Raw genomic sequence first — 14741 nt, 5'->3', positions numbered from 1 at the left:
CATAGCTCCCTGTACTAAAAGTGACTCGATAATTACTGAGCTGGTTTAATGAAAGATTATGACTTCATGTTCGTGAGCTTGTTAAACTTTTTGTAACCCTTGGTTGTGTTGTGATGTTTAGATTTATAAACTCAAAGGAGGCAAACTCAATAACTGTAATTATGGAGAAAAAAAATGTTGTCTTGATGCTGTCATTTAACTTTCTGTTTAATCTTAGGCTTGAAAAAAAAATCTATGGTGCTGTTATGCAATAATCACTTCTTCAATCTTGACATTTTCGGGCATAATAGTTGAATTCTACATATTGTGCAATAAGTATACTGCTCTCTACTGGTTGAAATCTGACTATTGCAGTAGAATTGTGCTTTTGGCTGATCCGGTGACAGGTATCATATTGGAGGTAGCATTTGTCACCAAACAAACACCTCTCCCCACCCTTCTTGTAAAACTACGTCTTCTGACTTCAAACACTGACGAGGAATGTTACGCCTTGATTCGATGGGGCACATGTTATGATGTCAGGTGGGTGGCATCATTCTTGTACCAATCACCCAGTGCCATTTCAAAAAAGCACCATAAGTGTCTTTGCTGACTTTGATTTTTGCACTTTGTGTCTACTTTTCCAGTTGTTATTTGGTTTATTTACCATTACCATTTGCTGAATGATTTGGGGGAAAAAAATGTAACTGGAGACTAAAAGGGCAAATCAAATCGCAATCAAAATATCTATCAGAAAAATTTCAAACTTCAATAGTCACTGGGTAGCAGCTGTAAAAGGTGATGGAGCGTTACCACATGATACCATCAAACTATTATCTTCTCTTTATATTGTACTGCAGGATGAGTATTTAAGATTGGGGTTTAAGAATGTGTTAATCCCTTTCTTTTCATAAAGAAAGTATAAATAAGAACAAAACCCTAATATTAACAGGTAGAATGTAGAGAAATGTAAAGAAAGAAAGAAATTAATCGAAGCAGATTTGTGAGTTTGTCCTCAGTCTTGCGTAGCACTATCATTTATAAAAAGACAGGATTAGCATTTTTTTAGTCATGTTTCTCTTACTTATTGCAGTCTCATTTCTGCTCTCTATTGGGCATCCATGGTGTAGCATCTTCTTCTGTTTCAGGCAGACTTCGCACCACTTTGTGAATCATTGTTGATGTGTGTATACGTAAATGGCCTTGGGTCTACTTCTGAGTAGTTAGCAATGACTGATGGGTGAGGAACATATAGGTCTGATTGGTTAGCATGACTGTCACATAATGAAAAACTCTCAAGCAGTATAATAAAGTAACTTGATCAATCACAGCTGTTGTGATTGGCTAATCTCCATATCTCAAATTATGATTTTGATTTAAAATCAAGTTTGTTAAGCCCTAAATGAAATGTGAACAAAGACCCTAAAGGTTATACTTTTCATCTAAGAGGCTTTTTCAGTTATAGCCGACAAGTGGGTAGTAGCTGGCACCCTGCATGGGTGTCGGATGTGAGTTCGGTTTCAGAGTCAAACAGAATCCAGGCCCAAACTGTTGTAAAGATCTTCTCTAAGACTATGATCTGTTGGTTTCTGTAGTCTGCTAGTTTTATGGATAATTTTCTGTATTCCCACACTAGTCGAAAAGTGTTTGTTCATGCAATGAAATATGTTGAAGACAGTCATACTGGTCACACAAATTTCCCCGTTGTGGGATCAATAAAGTTCTATCTATCTATCTATTAAGGTTACTGTTTTCACTTCCTTGTCTGGGTGGCAGGCTAAGATCTTTGGCTCTGTTTTCCTCAAAAAGGTCAGTACCAACTGCTGCAAATCACAATTGTAAGATTTTCATTGGAAATATCAGATTGGTAGATCTGCATTATTGCTCTGAGACAGTTCTCTTTATTTAATAGTCCAATCACATTGAATAAGCTTAATATTTTTGTCAGTCTGTTAATAATTGTGTTAATTCACCAAAAATATGAAATTATCATATTGTCTGATTCAAATGTTCTTACATTAGAATATTTGTTGCATTGCTCAATGGGAGCTTTTTGTAGTTCACTGTGAACAAACTAAAAAACAACTAAACTAGCTGCTACAGTAAATCAAAAAAAGTGATTATTAACTGCCAAAGATTGGCCAAATGCACAGAAAGGTGATCAGGACATTCCCAATCTGAAACAAAGCCTGCACCATATTTTATTTTGAAGAGTGACAGGCTTCGCTGACTTCCTGCCTGACTCAGTCTGCTTAGTGGAGTTTGATGCAGCTTCGGTCAAAAATAAGCAGAGGAGTGTATTTTCCATGCAGCCGAGTGAAAAGCCGCATCTGAACTCTGGATCTCCAAGTGGAATCATGAACATTGTCGAGAGTCAATTAACTCCAGCAGCCATGACAGAGCTGGAATGCATCACAGATACACCCTGTGTAAGTGTTACCACCCTCTTATTGGCTCTGCAGCGACCCACAGGTCCTCATGTTCCAATATATTCTGATTGAGACACAGCATTCACTCACCTTGATATGGGGACCATACTTGACTGGGGCTCAATCTGGTATACAAATGTAGACTTCAGGGGATAATGAAAGGGAAAAGTACTCAACCTCATTTTTGTCTGTCTGGATGATGTCGCTGAACAACTCTTGCCTGGCACATACACACCCCAACCAACTTTTTTAGCATTTTGTGAAGATGATGCAGAGTGTTGAATTGGGCTCTGAAGTTTTACTTGAAAGGGTTTCACTGTGAAGCATGTACAAGGACATAATGTACGTGTTCAAGTTACAGATTAGTGGCTACCTGCTACCTTGTTGATTCTGTCCGTTTCCCTTGTTTCTGCAGTCCTTCCTATTGCTGCTGTTGGCCTTGGCAGGGCAGCAGATTTATGTGTGCGATCCCTGTGAAACACTGTGTTACAAACCACTTCTTTTCCCCCCCGACATTGACGCAGGGGGAGCAGCATATCTCCCGCTCATGCTCCCTGCTTATTTGTTGTTTCACAGCTTTGAATTTTTTTTCAAAACTTTTCCAGTCTATTTTGAACACACTTGATACCAACTGAAGACACTTTCAAGATTTATCTTAAAATATAAATCTAAATCGAACCATATTGATGTTAGATATTTGTACGAAGCTCAACTAATCTTTTCCAACATCTGTCACACTGATTTATTGCTGGGACCATCTGGATATGAAAATCAGTAGAAAATCATAAGACTTCCCAGTGGCAGTCCTATTCTTAGACACCCTTTGATCAAAAAGACTAAATTTGACTTGTGATTGTTCAATCATGAATGAAACGTGCATATGACCATTTAATGCCTGTAATCAACTTCTCAGCATCGGTGCAATTTTCTTCTGCAGGAGAGAGAAAATTGATTATGTTGACAAAGTGTATGAAGAATTCATGATGTCTCTACATTAATTTGTTTATGCATTTTGTTATTCTGGTGCTACTGAGAGCATCATAGCATAATCCACCTGCATGAATCTTTGTCATCGGTGAATGGCAGAACTGCTTACTCTGAATTCTTATCTGAATTCTCAGAGTTTATATCCAGTTTAGTTCTCAAATCAGATAAAGTCATTATTGTAGCTGACTTCAACATTCATGTGGATGTTGATAACGACAGTCTGGGTGCTGGAATTATCTCTCCTCTAGACTCAATTGGTTTCCATCAGTCTGTTCATGAACCAACTCAATGTCATAACTACATCCTCAAAATTGTCCTGAAGCATGGAATTGAAGCCAAACATCGAGTTGTATTTTCACAGAACTCTCTTTTACCTGACCATCAATTAATCAGTAGTTATCAACAAAAGTCCACTCAGGAAAACTGTAGTTTCCAGATGTTTGTCTGATCAAGCCAAAGCTAGATTTAAGGAAGCGATTCCATTGGCACTAAATTCAGTGTCATGTCCCATTATAACAGAGGACGCTGCTGTCAACCTTAGTCCCTACCAAACTGATCATTGTATCGATAGTGCAACAGGCACCTTATGAACAACTTTGTGCTCTATTGCCCCACTAAAAAGAAAACTATGAAACCAAGGAAACAAGCACTTTGGTACAATTATGAAACCAGACAGCTTAAACAAAATAAAACTTAAAAACTGGAGAGGATATGCCACTGCCCCAAACTGGAAGAATCGCACGTAATCTGGCAAGATAGCTTATGGGAAAGCCCTTCGTAGAACTAGAGCTGCCTATAACTCAGCATTAATAAAGGAAAATAAGGACAAACTCAGGTTTCTCTTCAGTACTGTAGCCAGACTGACAGAGAGCCACAGCTCTACTGAGTCAAGTATTCCTGTTTCCCTGTGTAGCAATGACTTCACTGACTTTTTTAATGACAAAATTCTACTTATTAGAGAGAAAATTCTACTCCTCCTGCCATCAGCTGACACATTTCCACTGGCCCCAACATGGTACGAACTGTTACCATTTTGGTCCCTGCTCCGTTGGGGTTCCAAGCAAGCCAAGCGGGGACTGAAATGTGATGTAAACACATAGCGGGCCGCTGATTGGGTAACTTACTCGATTACGTCGTCTACTTCGTATCATCTTGGCCTTGGCGGAATACTGGTCGGTCACTTGGTAAAGTCTTTTAATACTTTTCTTGGGTGTTCTGTTTTCACCACTTGAAATCTTGCCTGTGTGTCCTTCCTTACATTTAGTTTAAGCAAAAACCACTGACCGAGCAACAGGCATAATGCTGTCTCCATGTCGTCCATTGTTGTTGTTGTGTCGCAAACAAATTACGCCAGGGAACTCTCGGAAGGTCCACCATGCAGACGTGGTACTCAGTAAAAGTGGAAACGTACCCGTACCGAGCTGTACCAACCCGAGCCAAAGCGAGTCTATGGAAACAATCCCTAATTTTCATTGTTATGCAGATGACACATGAAACAAATCAGCTGACTAAACTGGAGGCCTATCTAAAGGAAATAAAAACATGGATGGCCCACAATTTTCTTTTATTAAACTCTGATAAAATTGAAATTGATGTGCTGGGCCCTGGATGACATCAACCTGGCCCCCAGCACCACGGTAAGGAACCTAGGAGTTATCTTTGATCAGAATCTGTCCTTTAACTCCAACATTAAGCAAATTTCTAGGACTGCTTTCTTTCATCTACATAACATTGCTAAGATCAGGCACATCCTGTCTCAAAAAGATGCAGAAAAATATGTCCATGCTTTTGTCACTTCCAGGCTGGATTACTGCAATTCCCTCCTATCAGGCTGTACAAATAATTCCCTAAAGACTCTACAGCTGGTCCAAAACGCTGCTGCCAGCATGTTGACGAGAACTAGTAGAAGAGACCATTTCACTCCTGTATTCAGAATAGAATTCAAAATTCTTCTTCTAACATACAAAGTCCTCCACAATCAGGCACCTTCATATCTGAAGGAGCTCATAGTCTCCCATTATCCAAGTAGAACCCTTCGCTTCCAGGATGCATGGTCACTTGTGGTCCCTAGAGTTTCTAAAAGTAGAATGGAAGCCAGAGCCTGCAGCTATCAGGCTCCGCTCCTGAGGAACCATCTCCCAGTTTCAGGCCAGGATGCAGACACCCTCTCTACATTTAAGAGCAGACTTAATAACGCTGAAAGTTAGGGGTGCTATAGGCTTAGCTCATCTTCTTCTCTGGAGCCTTTGAGCTTCCCCAATTCCCTGATCCCGGGTGCTGCTGGAGGAGGCTACAGACCTGAAGAGGCTAAAGCTGCCACCCTAACCCTAACCCTAACCCTCATGGAGAATTGTATGGTGTAAATTCATTGAAGAAGTGTGGTGCTAGTGCTTTTCTACTTGTAAAGTGTCTTGAGATAACTTTTGTTGTGATTTGGTGCTATATAAATAAAATTGACTTGACTTGATTAGGGTTTGACATGAACAGAGCTCGATACACAATGGCCGTACTCAATGTGTACTTTGACGTGTACCTCCTTTGACATGCAAAGGAGCAAATACCTCCACTGGCAGTTCAGTATCAGTTTGTTTTGAAGGGGCACTACCTGGTAACAAATTGGTGCGACAGCCTTGAAACAGGTTCCTTCACAACAACATCAATAAAACATTCCCTGGTAATAATGGCACAGGATTGGCCAAGACTTAGGCCAAACTGCAAGACCATTCCCAATACTGACTGATGGTTGAACCTGTCTCAGTGTTTGGAACACTCTTATAAGGGTTCCCTTTTTTGGCAACATCATGAGTAAATATCAAAAGGGTTTCATGCTGAGCACTGACCCAGATTTTCAAGAAAACTGTGTAAAGCCTACAAGGGTTTCTGTATACTGCCCAGTCAACACCTGGATGCAAAACCATCCTCCACAGGTCCTCTCTTTTAACATTTCTCTGATGTAGGTATACCAGCAAATGCAAAGTTGACTTTATTTGTGTACTTGCAGCGGGCTACCTGAAAAGAAACGTTCAAAACATATTTTTTCTTTGTGAAGTCTGGTTAGGTCTACTTACCATAGATCAGTACAACAGACTCCTCAATGGCATGCTGGTAGCTGAACTGGGAGTCGAGCAGTGCTCGGCTGACAAAGGAGCCATAGTAGGTGGACTGGTACCATCCCACATGCAGATGGTCAATGTTGACGTGACGCAGGGAACGCATCATCTCCATCTGGTACTGGACTAGAAGCAGAGAGAGGTAGGAAAGGAGAGGAAATCATTGTCAGGGGAACAGGACGGGGGGGGGGAGAGAGAGAGAAAATTAGTTCAGAATGAACTTAATTGAGAGTGGGTGTTTTGGGCTTTTTTTTGGATCTGTGAATATCTGGTCTCCATCTGGAACTGGACATGGTGTACAAACAGAGGAAGAGAGGGAGAAGATGTGAGAAACACAAGAATTGTACTGAAAAAAGAGCAACAAGGATGCGAGGGAGAAATAAACTGAAACAAAGAAGAAGGCTTCATCTTCTGCCATTCGGTGATTGTGGTACAGATTTCTAAAATAAGCAACCAAGGCTTCATTCCTCATGAGCCTAAATATTTCCTGGCTGGGAAAAAAAACAGATGGATAGATACACACAGGTTTCAGCTGGTAAAGAGAAGACTCCATACATTAGGAGGAGAGAAAATTCATTGTGCAAGACACATCCTAAGGACGTGCGGCCAGAAATACAAACAGCCTGCCACGCTGGCTGTAAGTAACAGTCTCAGCATGCGAAGAAACAGCATCTCCATACAGGCTAGCTGTAGGAGGTTGATAAATCAGGGTATTATTGGGCAGCTGGGGCCCCCCCAGACCCCAGTCTGTAACACACATCTCTCTCCTGCTGGAGTTGTTAACAAGAATAAACTGGAGATGTAGAAAGAAGGGAGGAGGGAAAATGTGGCAAAAGAGAGAGCCAAGAAGATGGGGAGTTGAAGAGAGAAATAAAAGCATCACATTGGAACCAAGGAGTGTAAAGAAGAAAAATGTTGAGAAGAAAGGACCAGGAAAAAAGGGATGACCCATGTCACCTTATTACAGTGGTGACAGTTCTCTATTGGAAGCTTTCTAATGGCCTGGATTCGACCCCTGGTCGCAACGTTATGTAGAGCTGGGAGTGATTTCAGAAAAATATATTAATATTTCAGCTGGCCACCTCCGGGGCATTTCACGGTACACTCTCAAAGAGACTCTGAACTGCAATCGGGTGTTGGTCGAGTCTTCTGCAATATACAATGCTGCTTCCAGTTAATTTGCATGCAATTTTTAACCATGTAACCAAAAAACCCCAAACACATACACACCTCTAACTCCTTTGTTCACTGCCTCTGCGGTGCTCTTCACAGAAAGCAGGCTGCAAATCTGACATTACTATAAAATTATTTGGCCACATGCTTCACTCAATTATTTGACCAGCCTATTATTTAACTGGTCATGTGACCATTATATGTGAAAAATATAATAAGATTAAAAATATTCAGCATGATCATTTAAGCTATTGAATTTTGTAATATTAATATTTAAACCCTTAAAACTGTGACCACTCTTTATCCATCTCTCATGAACGCACACATACACAGAGAAAATTAGCATTCACTTGCCACAACACCAAATCTTTCTCACTTGGCATGTGCTAATTTCCAAGCCTGTCTCCCATGGTTAAACATTCTTCTCCTGCAGGAAAACAGTGGCAGCACAGAGGTGTCTGAAATGGAGTGTTACATGGGGACACACAAGTAGAAAAGCCCTATTCATAGCCCTTTGTACAGGGATGGACTGCAGGTAGAGATCTACCCATTTAATCCAGCCTTTTATTTGGTGACTGACATGGTCAGCCAGACAAAAGCAAGAAGAGCAGATGTGGGAGGATGAGAATTGAGAGAGCTACAGTATATGAGGAGGAAGAAGGACATCTTCACCACCACCGGAGGAGGTGACAGGTGCAGACATTGTAGGTTTCTTAACTGGGATTTTAAGCTTAATAGAAAACCCACAGAATGTATGTGTGCTCACTTTATCTCATACTGCTTGGGGAAACAGGTGAGAAAAGATACAAGTGTCATGTTGAGTAACTGGAGGCAGAAGAATTAAAGCATGGGAAGGCTGAGGTAAATGACAGTGTGAGCAAAAGCACGAGGAGGAGTGAGTGTGTTTGAGAGAAGTCTGCCCAGGGGCAGGCTAGCAGCAGACTCTGAGAAACACACACCTCAGTGGACAAGGAAGGCAGCCTGCAGCCTAACTGCTATTATCTGTCTCTAAACATTTACGCCCATCAGCAGGGGTAGCTACCTTTCAAGTGCTTCTGAGGATACCTGCACCAGCACCCTATCATTAGCAGGGAAATTGTGCGCAATGTGATTTGTCTCTGAAGTGAAAGCTGAAGGCTGGAGGATTGACGACAGAAGCTGGAACCCCTATCAGTTCCTGTCTAGGTTATGTGGCACTCCTTTACAGCCTTGTTGTGTATATTGTTGAGTGTGAGTGTGTGATATCGTTTAAGAACATGTACCTTTAAATCATAACCTTATACAGAAAGCATGATTCACTCCACCTCAATATGGTAAATACAGGGTTTTTAAGTTAAAATTCCAAACTCATTTTGTATGCAAAATGCATGACAAGAGGTTTAGTTTATGGAATCTGTTTTTTTTTTCTACTGTCTTTAATCTTCAAGACTTTATGGAGGTCATGTGCGGATCACCTCCACATGTGTATTCATTGTAATGCATAGAAAGAGTTTGTGCAGACAGGCAGAATATATTTACCATTCAAAATTCTGAAAATCCCAGTAAATGTGAAAATGCACATCCTTTCGTGAGTTCAGATATCTCCTACTCCTAAATCCATTCTAAATGTCTGTGTGCTTGAGGCAACAAATTTCCACCTCATATTTGGCATATGGAATATTAGACCGGGATTAGCTTTCAAAATATTTGCAATGACACAAATCATGCTTGTAGCCAAGCCTCTTAGATTTTCAGTGAGCATGGGGATAATCAACATTTTGCCTGTACTTTTAATCTCTGCACTCGTGTTATTCTATGCTGCAAACTTTTAGCTGTGGCGATAAGAAGAAAAAACATATAGGGACAAGGATCGGTGTTTAAAATGTAAATGTAAGAACATGCTAGTCATTAAAAGTCATGAGCACAATCTGACCGCTTGCCTACCATCTCTAAATCAGCACTTACAAGCACCGTGGAGAGAGTTCATGCCGACCTGTTCTTGTCAGTTACATAAAATGAGGCTCTCACTCTCACCCAACATTACGTCTAAGAGCCCATCACAATCACTGCACCTCAGTAGGTGAAGGCAGACAGACAAGGAGCCTGGTTCTATAATCCTGTGAATTCTACCAAAATTAAACAGTAATTAAAGACAGGGAGGTGCCTTCCGACAACTGTAGTCATGGTAACAGAAGTGTTTGGCTTGATTGTAGTCATCAACTTGTTTCATTATGCGAAACACGGTGTGCAGCTCTGTGTTAAAATACAATGCAAAAAGAGAACATATCTGTTAATACAGAGGAAATAGAAATGCCGAAAAGTTATTGATTTGAAGGGTTAGGTTAAAAAAATAATTGGCCATATGAATAAGGGTATGACGCTTCAGAGTACAGATGAGATAAAGGCTATACAGAACATTGCACAAATGCAGGAGTGTGTGCATTATCAGAACTACAAAAATGTCTGACACTGAAAAACATTTAGAATGCATTGGCTTTTCTCCTCTTTTGAGTAATTAAAAGTTTTGATCAAATATGGATGTAAATATTTAAATTCTATTGTGTGTACAGGAGGCATTTTAAGATTAAATATAGTCAGTTTTTGTGAATTCCAAAACTAATGGATGGATATTGGTGTTAGTTATTAATCAATTTCCCAGGTGCGAAGAGTTATAGTGCAAAGGATGATGTAAAAATGAAAAAAACATGAAACTGTACATTGTTTTCCCAGAGCTGGTGGGTCAACTGAGCAGGCAAGTGACCCACGCTGATTTTAAAACAGTATCTACATGAACTGAGAGCAGATTGTAGATGAGGAATTGGAAGAGCACTGACCAAAGACAATGGTGAATATGCACTCAGAAAAATGAAAGATTATTTAATTCAGTAAATGAGAGAAGTGTCTAAAAAAAGAAAGCAGGGCTGTTTTGGGTTTTTTTTTTATTTCTGAAGGCAGAAAGGTGAACGGCTAATAATGTCAATCTGTGTGATGTCTGCTTCTGCTGGAGACTTGAGCAGACAAACAGACTAAAAAAACAACTACATACCAGGTCAGGAAGAAATAGACAGAAGACAGACATGCAGCCTGATAACCTAACTGAGATGCAGATAGCTGAGCAAGTGAGACAACGGGCCAGCAACAAACCAGCCGGCTCTTCCACCACACATCTAACCCAAAGAACAGTTCCCTGTAAATGGCTGAAAGATCACAACTATAGAAATAACTGCTGCTGCCAAAATACAGTTCTAAATTTTTAACAAAAGGCACAATGAACAAAAGACAATGAAATATAAAGCGGCAACAGATAATTCAACAATAGCGAGAAATAGTGTTGAAATTACACATGGCCACAAAAAAACTGACATACATATAGTGCTATGACTGATGAGCGGCATTGTTGATTTATTTCGTAATTTTATGCTAAACAATACCACAGACACCATTTTCTTTTTTGAGTTAAAAAGACAGTGCCACCCTGCCACCACAACCCACACTGTGGTCAAAGGTGGAATTAATTTGCAAATATTTCTTTGGATGTCAGCATATGGATTTTTTTTTTTTGCATTTTACATTACTAATGTTTTTGTACAGCGTTCCTGGGTCAGAGAGGTGCTTTCACATATATTCTGTTTTTTTATCATTTTATAATTAGAAAAACAATGCGAGGACATGTTAAACCAAAGTAATCTGGTCTACTTGTAATACAACAGGAAGGTTGAAAAGTGCGAAAACGAATATTTTTGTGATTTTATGATTGTTGATCTTAGAAAAGTAGCTGATAGATATGAAAAAAAACAGTTCAACTGAACCCTTTCCCTCATGATAAACAATTATTGTTTGACTGAAATTAAACATCTTATCATGATACATGTCCCTGCCATGCTGCCCAGGCCATTTCACTTCATCCATTGTCCAATGTTGTCCTTTAATCCCTTCCCAGGAGCTTTAACAAACATTCACATGAACTCATCTGACTCCAAATACGGTTGTTTACATGTGGCCTTGGGTGACTCCATCAAGTCTAACAACTTTGAACAGCAAGGAGCACTAAAGAACCAAAAGGGTATCAGTGACCTTGATAACAAGGCTATACCTGGGACCCTCGTGCACTCAGTTAGGACTTAAGAGGTGAAATGTCTTCTAGCATCTATAACCCAGTCCTGTTGCTTACATGGATGACTGTGACCTGGATGACTGAGAATTTCAGGTTTATTTCAGTGCAATACTGAAGAAGAATAAAATTGATTGTGTTAGAAGTCGAATTAAAAAAAAAAAATCGCATGTATTTGCATTGTCAATAGATGATCCTGCTCCCAAAAGAAACATGAAATAAGATGGGATTTTTGCACATGTATGAAAATCCACTTGTCTTTCAACTTCATTGATCAGCAGTATGAAAATAGGAAAAAGCAGGATATGGAGTTTTTTGTGTTTTGGCTGGACTGCTCGGATTGGTGACAGATATATTGATGTTTTCCTTTCAGCATCACCATGGAGTTTCAGGTTACTTTAGGTAAAGCAGTTAACCCTCTGCTTCAATGGAGCCACTCTGCCCACATGAATCTACTTCAGCTTGGTACCTCCCAGGTGTCTGACCAAATAGCAGCAGTCCATTCCAAAGAAAAATCTTCGAAAAGAAACACAAAGTCGTAGGACGACTAAGCTAAAAAAAAAAGATGAGAAACTTTTTAAACAGAGCTGTCTTGGCAGTCATCCTGGGTCACATGATTAAAATTCAGACAATATCTTAATCAAGGGTCCTGGTCAGGACACACAAAACCATCTCAAAATCTGGGTCCCCACATAACAAGATTGTTCTGGAGCTTTCTGTATTGTGTACATAGAAAAAAAAACAGAAGGAAACTTCCTGCTCCCCATGGCAGCATTAACAAGACAGACGGTAATATTTTGTAGACACAACAGCAGCGTTAGCTAGAGAATAGTCCATTTAACACTATCATCAAGGCACAGAGGTGGGAGCATGCACCACCGTTTACTATTCCTCCCTCATTGCTGCTGCCCTGCTGCCTTTCCTATCAATCAATCTGGGTCTTGGGGCCAGACAGGGAATGAGTCTGCCCATTCTCTTGGTGCTGCTTGATTGTGTGTGTGTGTGTGTGTGTGTGTATGTGTGTTTTGTGTGTTGGGGGTAGTGTGTGAGACAAAATGAATGTGTGTTTAAATGTGTGAAACCTTGGGTTCAGCATGAAAGAGAAAATGGAGAGGGAAACAGTACTCAAAGGTGGGTTAGACCACAGACAAATGGCACACAATGTGAATGTGTTTCAAAAACTAAAGAATTTTTGAGATGTGATACACAAGCATGCAGCATTTCTAAAAGGAGTTTGTGTGAGTGTCTGTGCATGTCCCTGTGTATGGTGCGACACATTTTTTTTCCAACACAGCTGGAAGCTAAACTCTTCACCTTGGGTAGCAATGTTAAGAGAAATAATCTAAAGGCACAACCAGTGTGTGTGTGTGTGCGTGTGTGCATGCACATTTGTATGTCTCTGCAATGAAGCCAAAGGATAGTCCATATTCTAATACTCAATGACGCAAGAGGTGAACTGCGTCAGACCTTTCATGCTGCTGCAGGCCACAACATCCCAGTGCAGAGAGCAGGATGGGTGTGTGTGTGTGTGTGTGTGTGTGTGTGAGAGAGAGAGAGTGAGTGTGTGTGTGTGTCCAAATGTGAGGATGCACGTTTCTTGGTGTCACAACACATTCTAATCACCACCCTGACAGGCTGATGGGGCCTTGCCTGGAAAGTCTGCTGTGATTCCACATACACAGTCAAACACACACAGACAGAGTAGCTTAAGTGAAAAGTTAAGAGATCAGTTTGCTTTGTTACCACTGATGGGGCCATGCTTGCAAAGTATGGGGGATTTTGCCTTCGTAACACGGTACCACTTGAAATACAGAAAGTAACTGCATAAATCACATTCTATTCATTTTTGTGAATATTTCAATATTCTGAAAGTATAAAGCTATTGTATTGCAACTGCATGGCAGCTGAAACTGTGCAGCTCTGAAAAATTGACTTCGAAGTACAGAGGCACAAGAGGTTTCCAGGCCCTTTTTTAGTTTGTGTTGCAGGAACTGGCCTGATTACTTTTATATCTTCTCTGCAGCAACTCAAGAGTGCATATTTACATGGCCTCATTGCTTGTACCCAGACATATAATAAAGGTAGTGAATCAAATTATGAAGTCAAGTTAACTTCAGCAGGATAAAAATGTATCCCAATAGATGACAACACTGAAAGCAAAATGTGATTAAATAGTTCAAATGCTGTAACTGTATGCTGTCTCTACTGTTTTGATTCTCACATTACACTTATGATACTTCCACATACCTAATAGTCTCAAACAGTATTTGTTTAATAATGCATGTGTAACCGGGTTAACAATACTGAGAGAGAATCACAGGTTGCATCGGGGAAGTGTGGAAATCCCAACGCAGCTGAACGCATCGCGCAGCCCACGCGAGATCTCAATCCGAGCGGCCAATCAGAAACCGTGCTGGGTCTGCACGGTGAAGGCGGATCACGGGCGCACTCTTTCCGACCTCGGCGCGACAAGTGGAGCGGCCACAAGTCCGGGAAAAACGCGGAAAGCGAACGAGAGTGGGAAAGGACCAGTGTTCATCTGTGAACGAAGGAGAGGGCGGACTGCTCTCCGGACTGGCGGACAGGGAGAGGCTAATCAAGCACCACGCGGAGAGCCGCGGCGAGGCTCAGGAACTGCGATCTCAGCCGTAGACAGGCAGACAGACCAACGGTCAGGTTTTAAAAGGTGGACGGAACCACTGAGGATCCAAGTCATCTGAGCAGTGGGATCTGCCTGCGGAGCGGATCTCGGAGAGGACGAGTCGACATCAAACAGATACAACACCCACACGCACATACACAATTCATACACACAATCCGGGTGAACTGAACCAGCTCACACGCATCTACCACAGAACTTTATGGGCCCCGACGAAGTGTTGGTTTTGTTTATTAAGTGTGCACACTAGGTTGTTTGTTTTTTTATTTTGTTTCATACAATCTGTACAACAGGGTTTATTGCAAAATTAATAC

General features: G+C 40.8%; 1 protein-coding gene across 1 annotated transcript in view; it reads right to left on the bottom strand.

The window, feature by feature from the left end:
- The window catches only part of LOC147253760 (eukaryotic translation initiation factor 3 subunit H), a 77111-nt gene that overhangs the window by 22428 nt on the left and 39942 nt on the right, over positions 1-14741 (bottom strand). Inside the window, exon 3 of the mRNA XM_086217385.1 lies at positions 6464-6631. Coding sequence (XP_086073511.1) covers positions 6464-6631 — 168 coding nt within the window. The remainder of the gene's footprint in view (positions 1-6463; positions 6632-14741) is intronic.

The sequence above is a fragment of the Aulostomus chinensis genome, chromosome 11 (genome assembly GCF_037954235.1).
Source record: "Aulostomus chinensis isolate RoL2024-O1b breed Wild chromosome 11, RoL_Achi_v1.0, whole genome shotgun sequence".
Classification (NCBI taxonomy): domain Eukaryota; kingdom Metazoa; phylum Chordata; class Actinopteri; order Syngnathiformes; family Aulostomidae; genus Aulostomus; species Aulostomus chinensis.
This window is presented reverse-complemented; position numbering and strand designations above follow the sequence as displayed.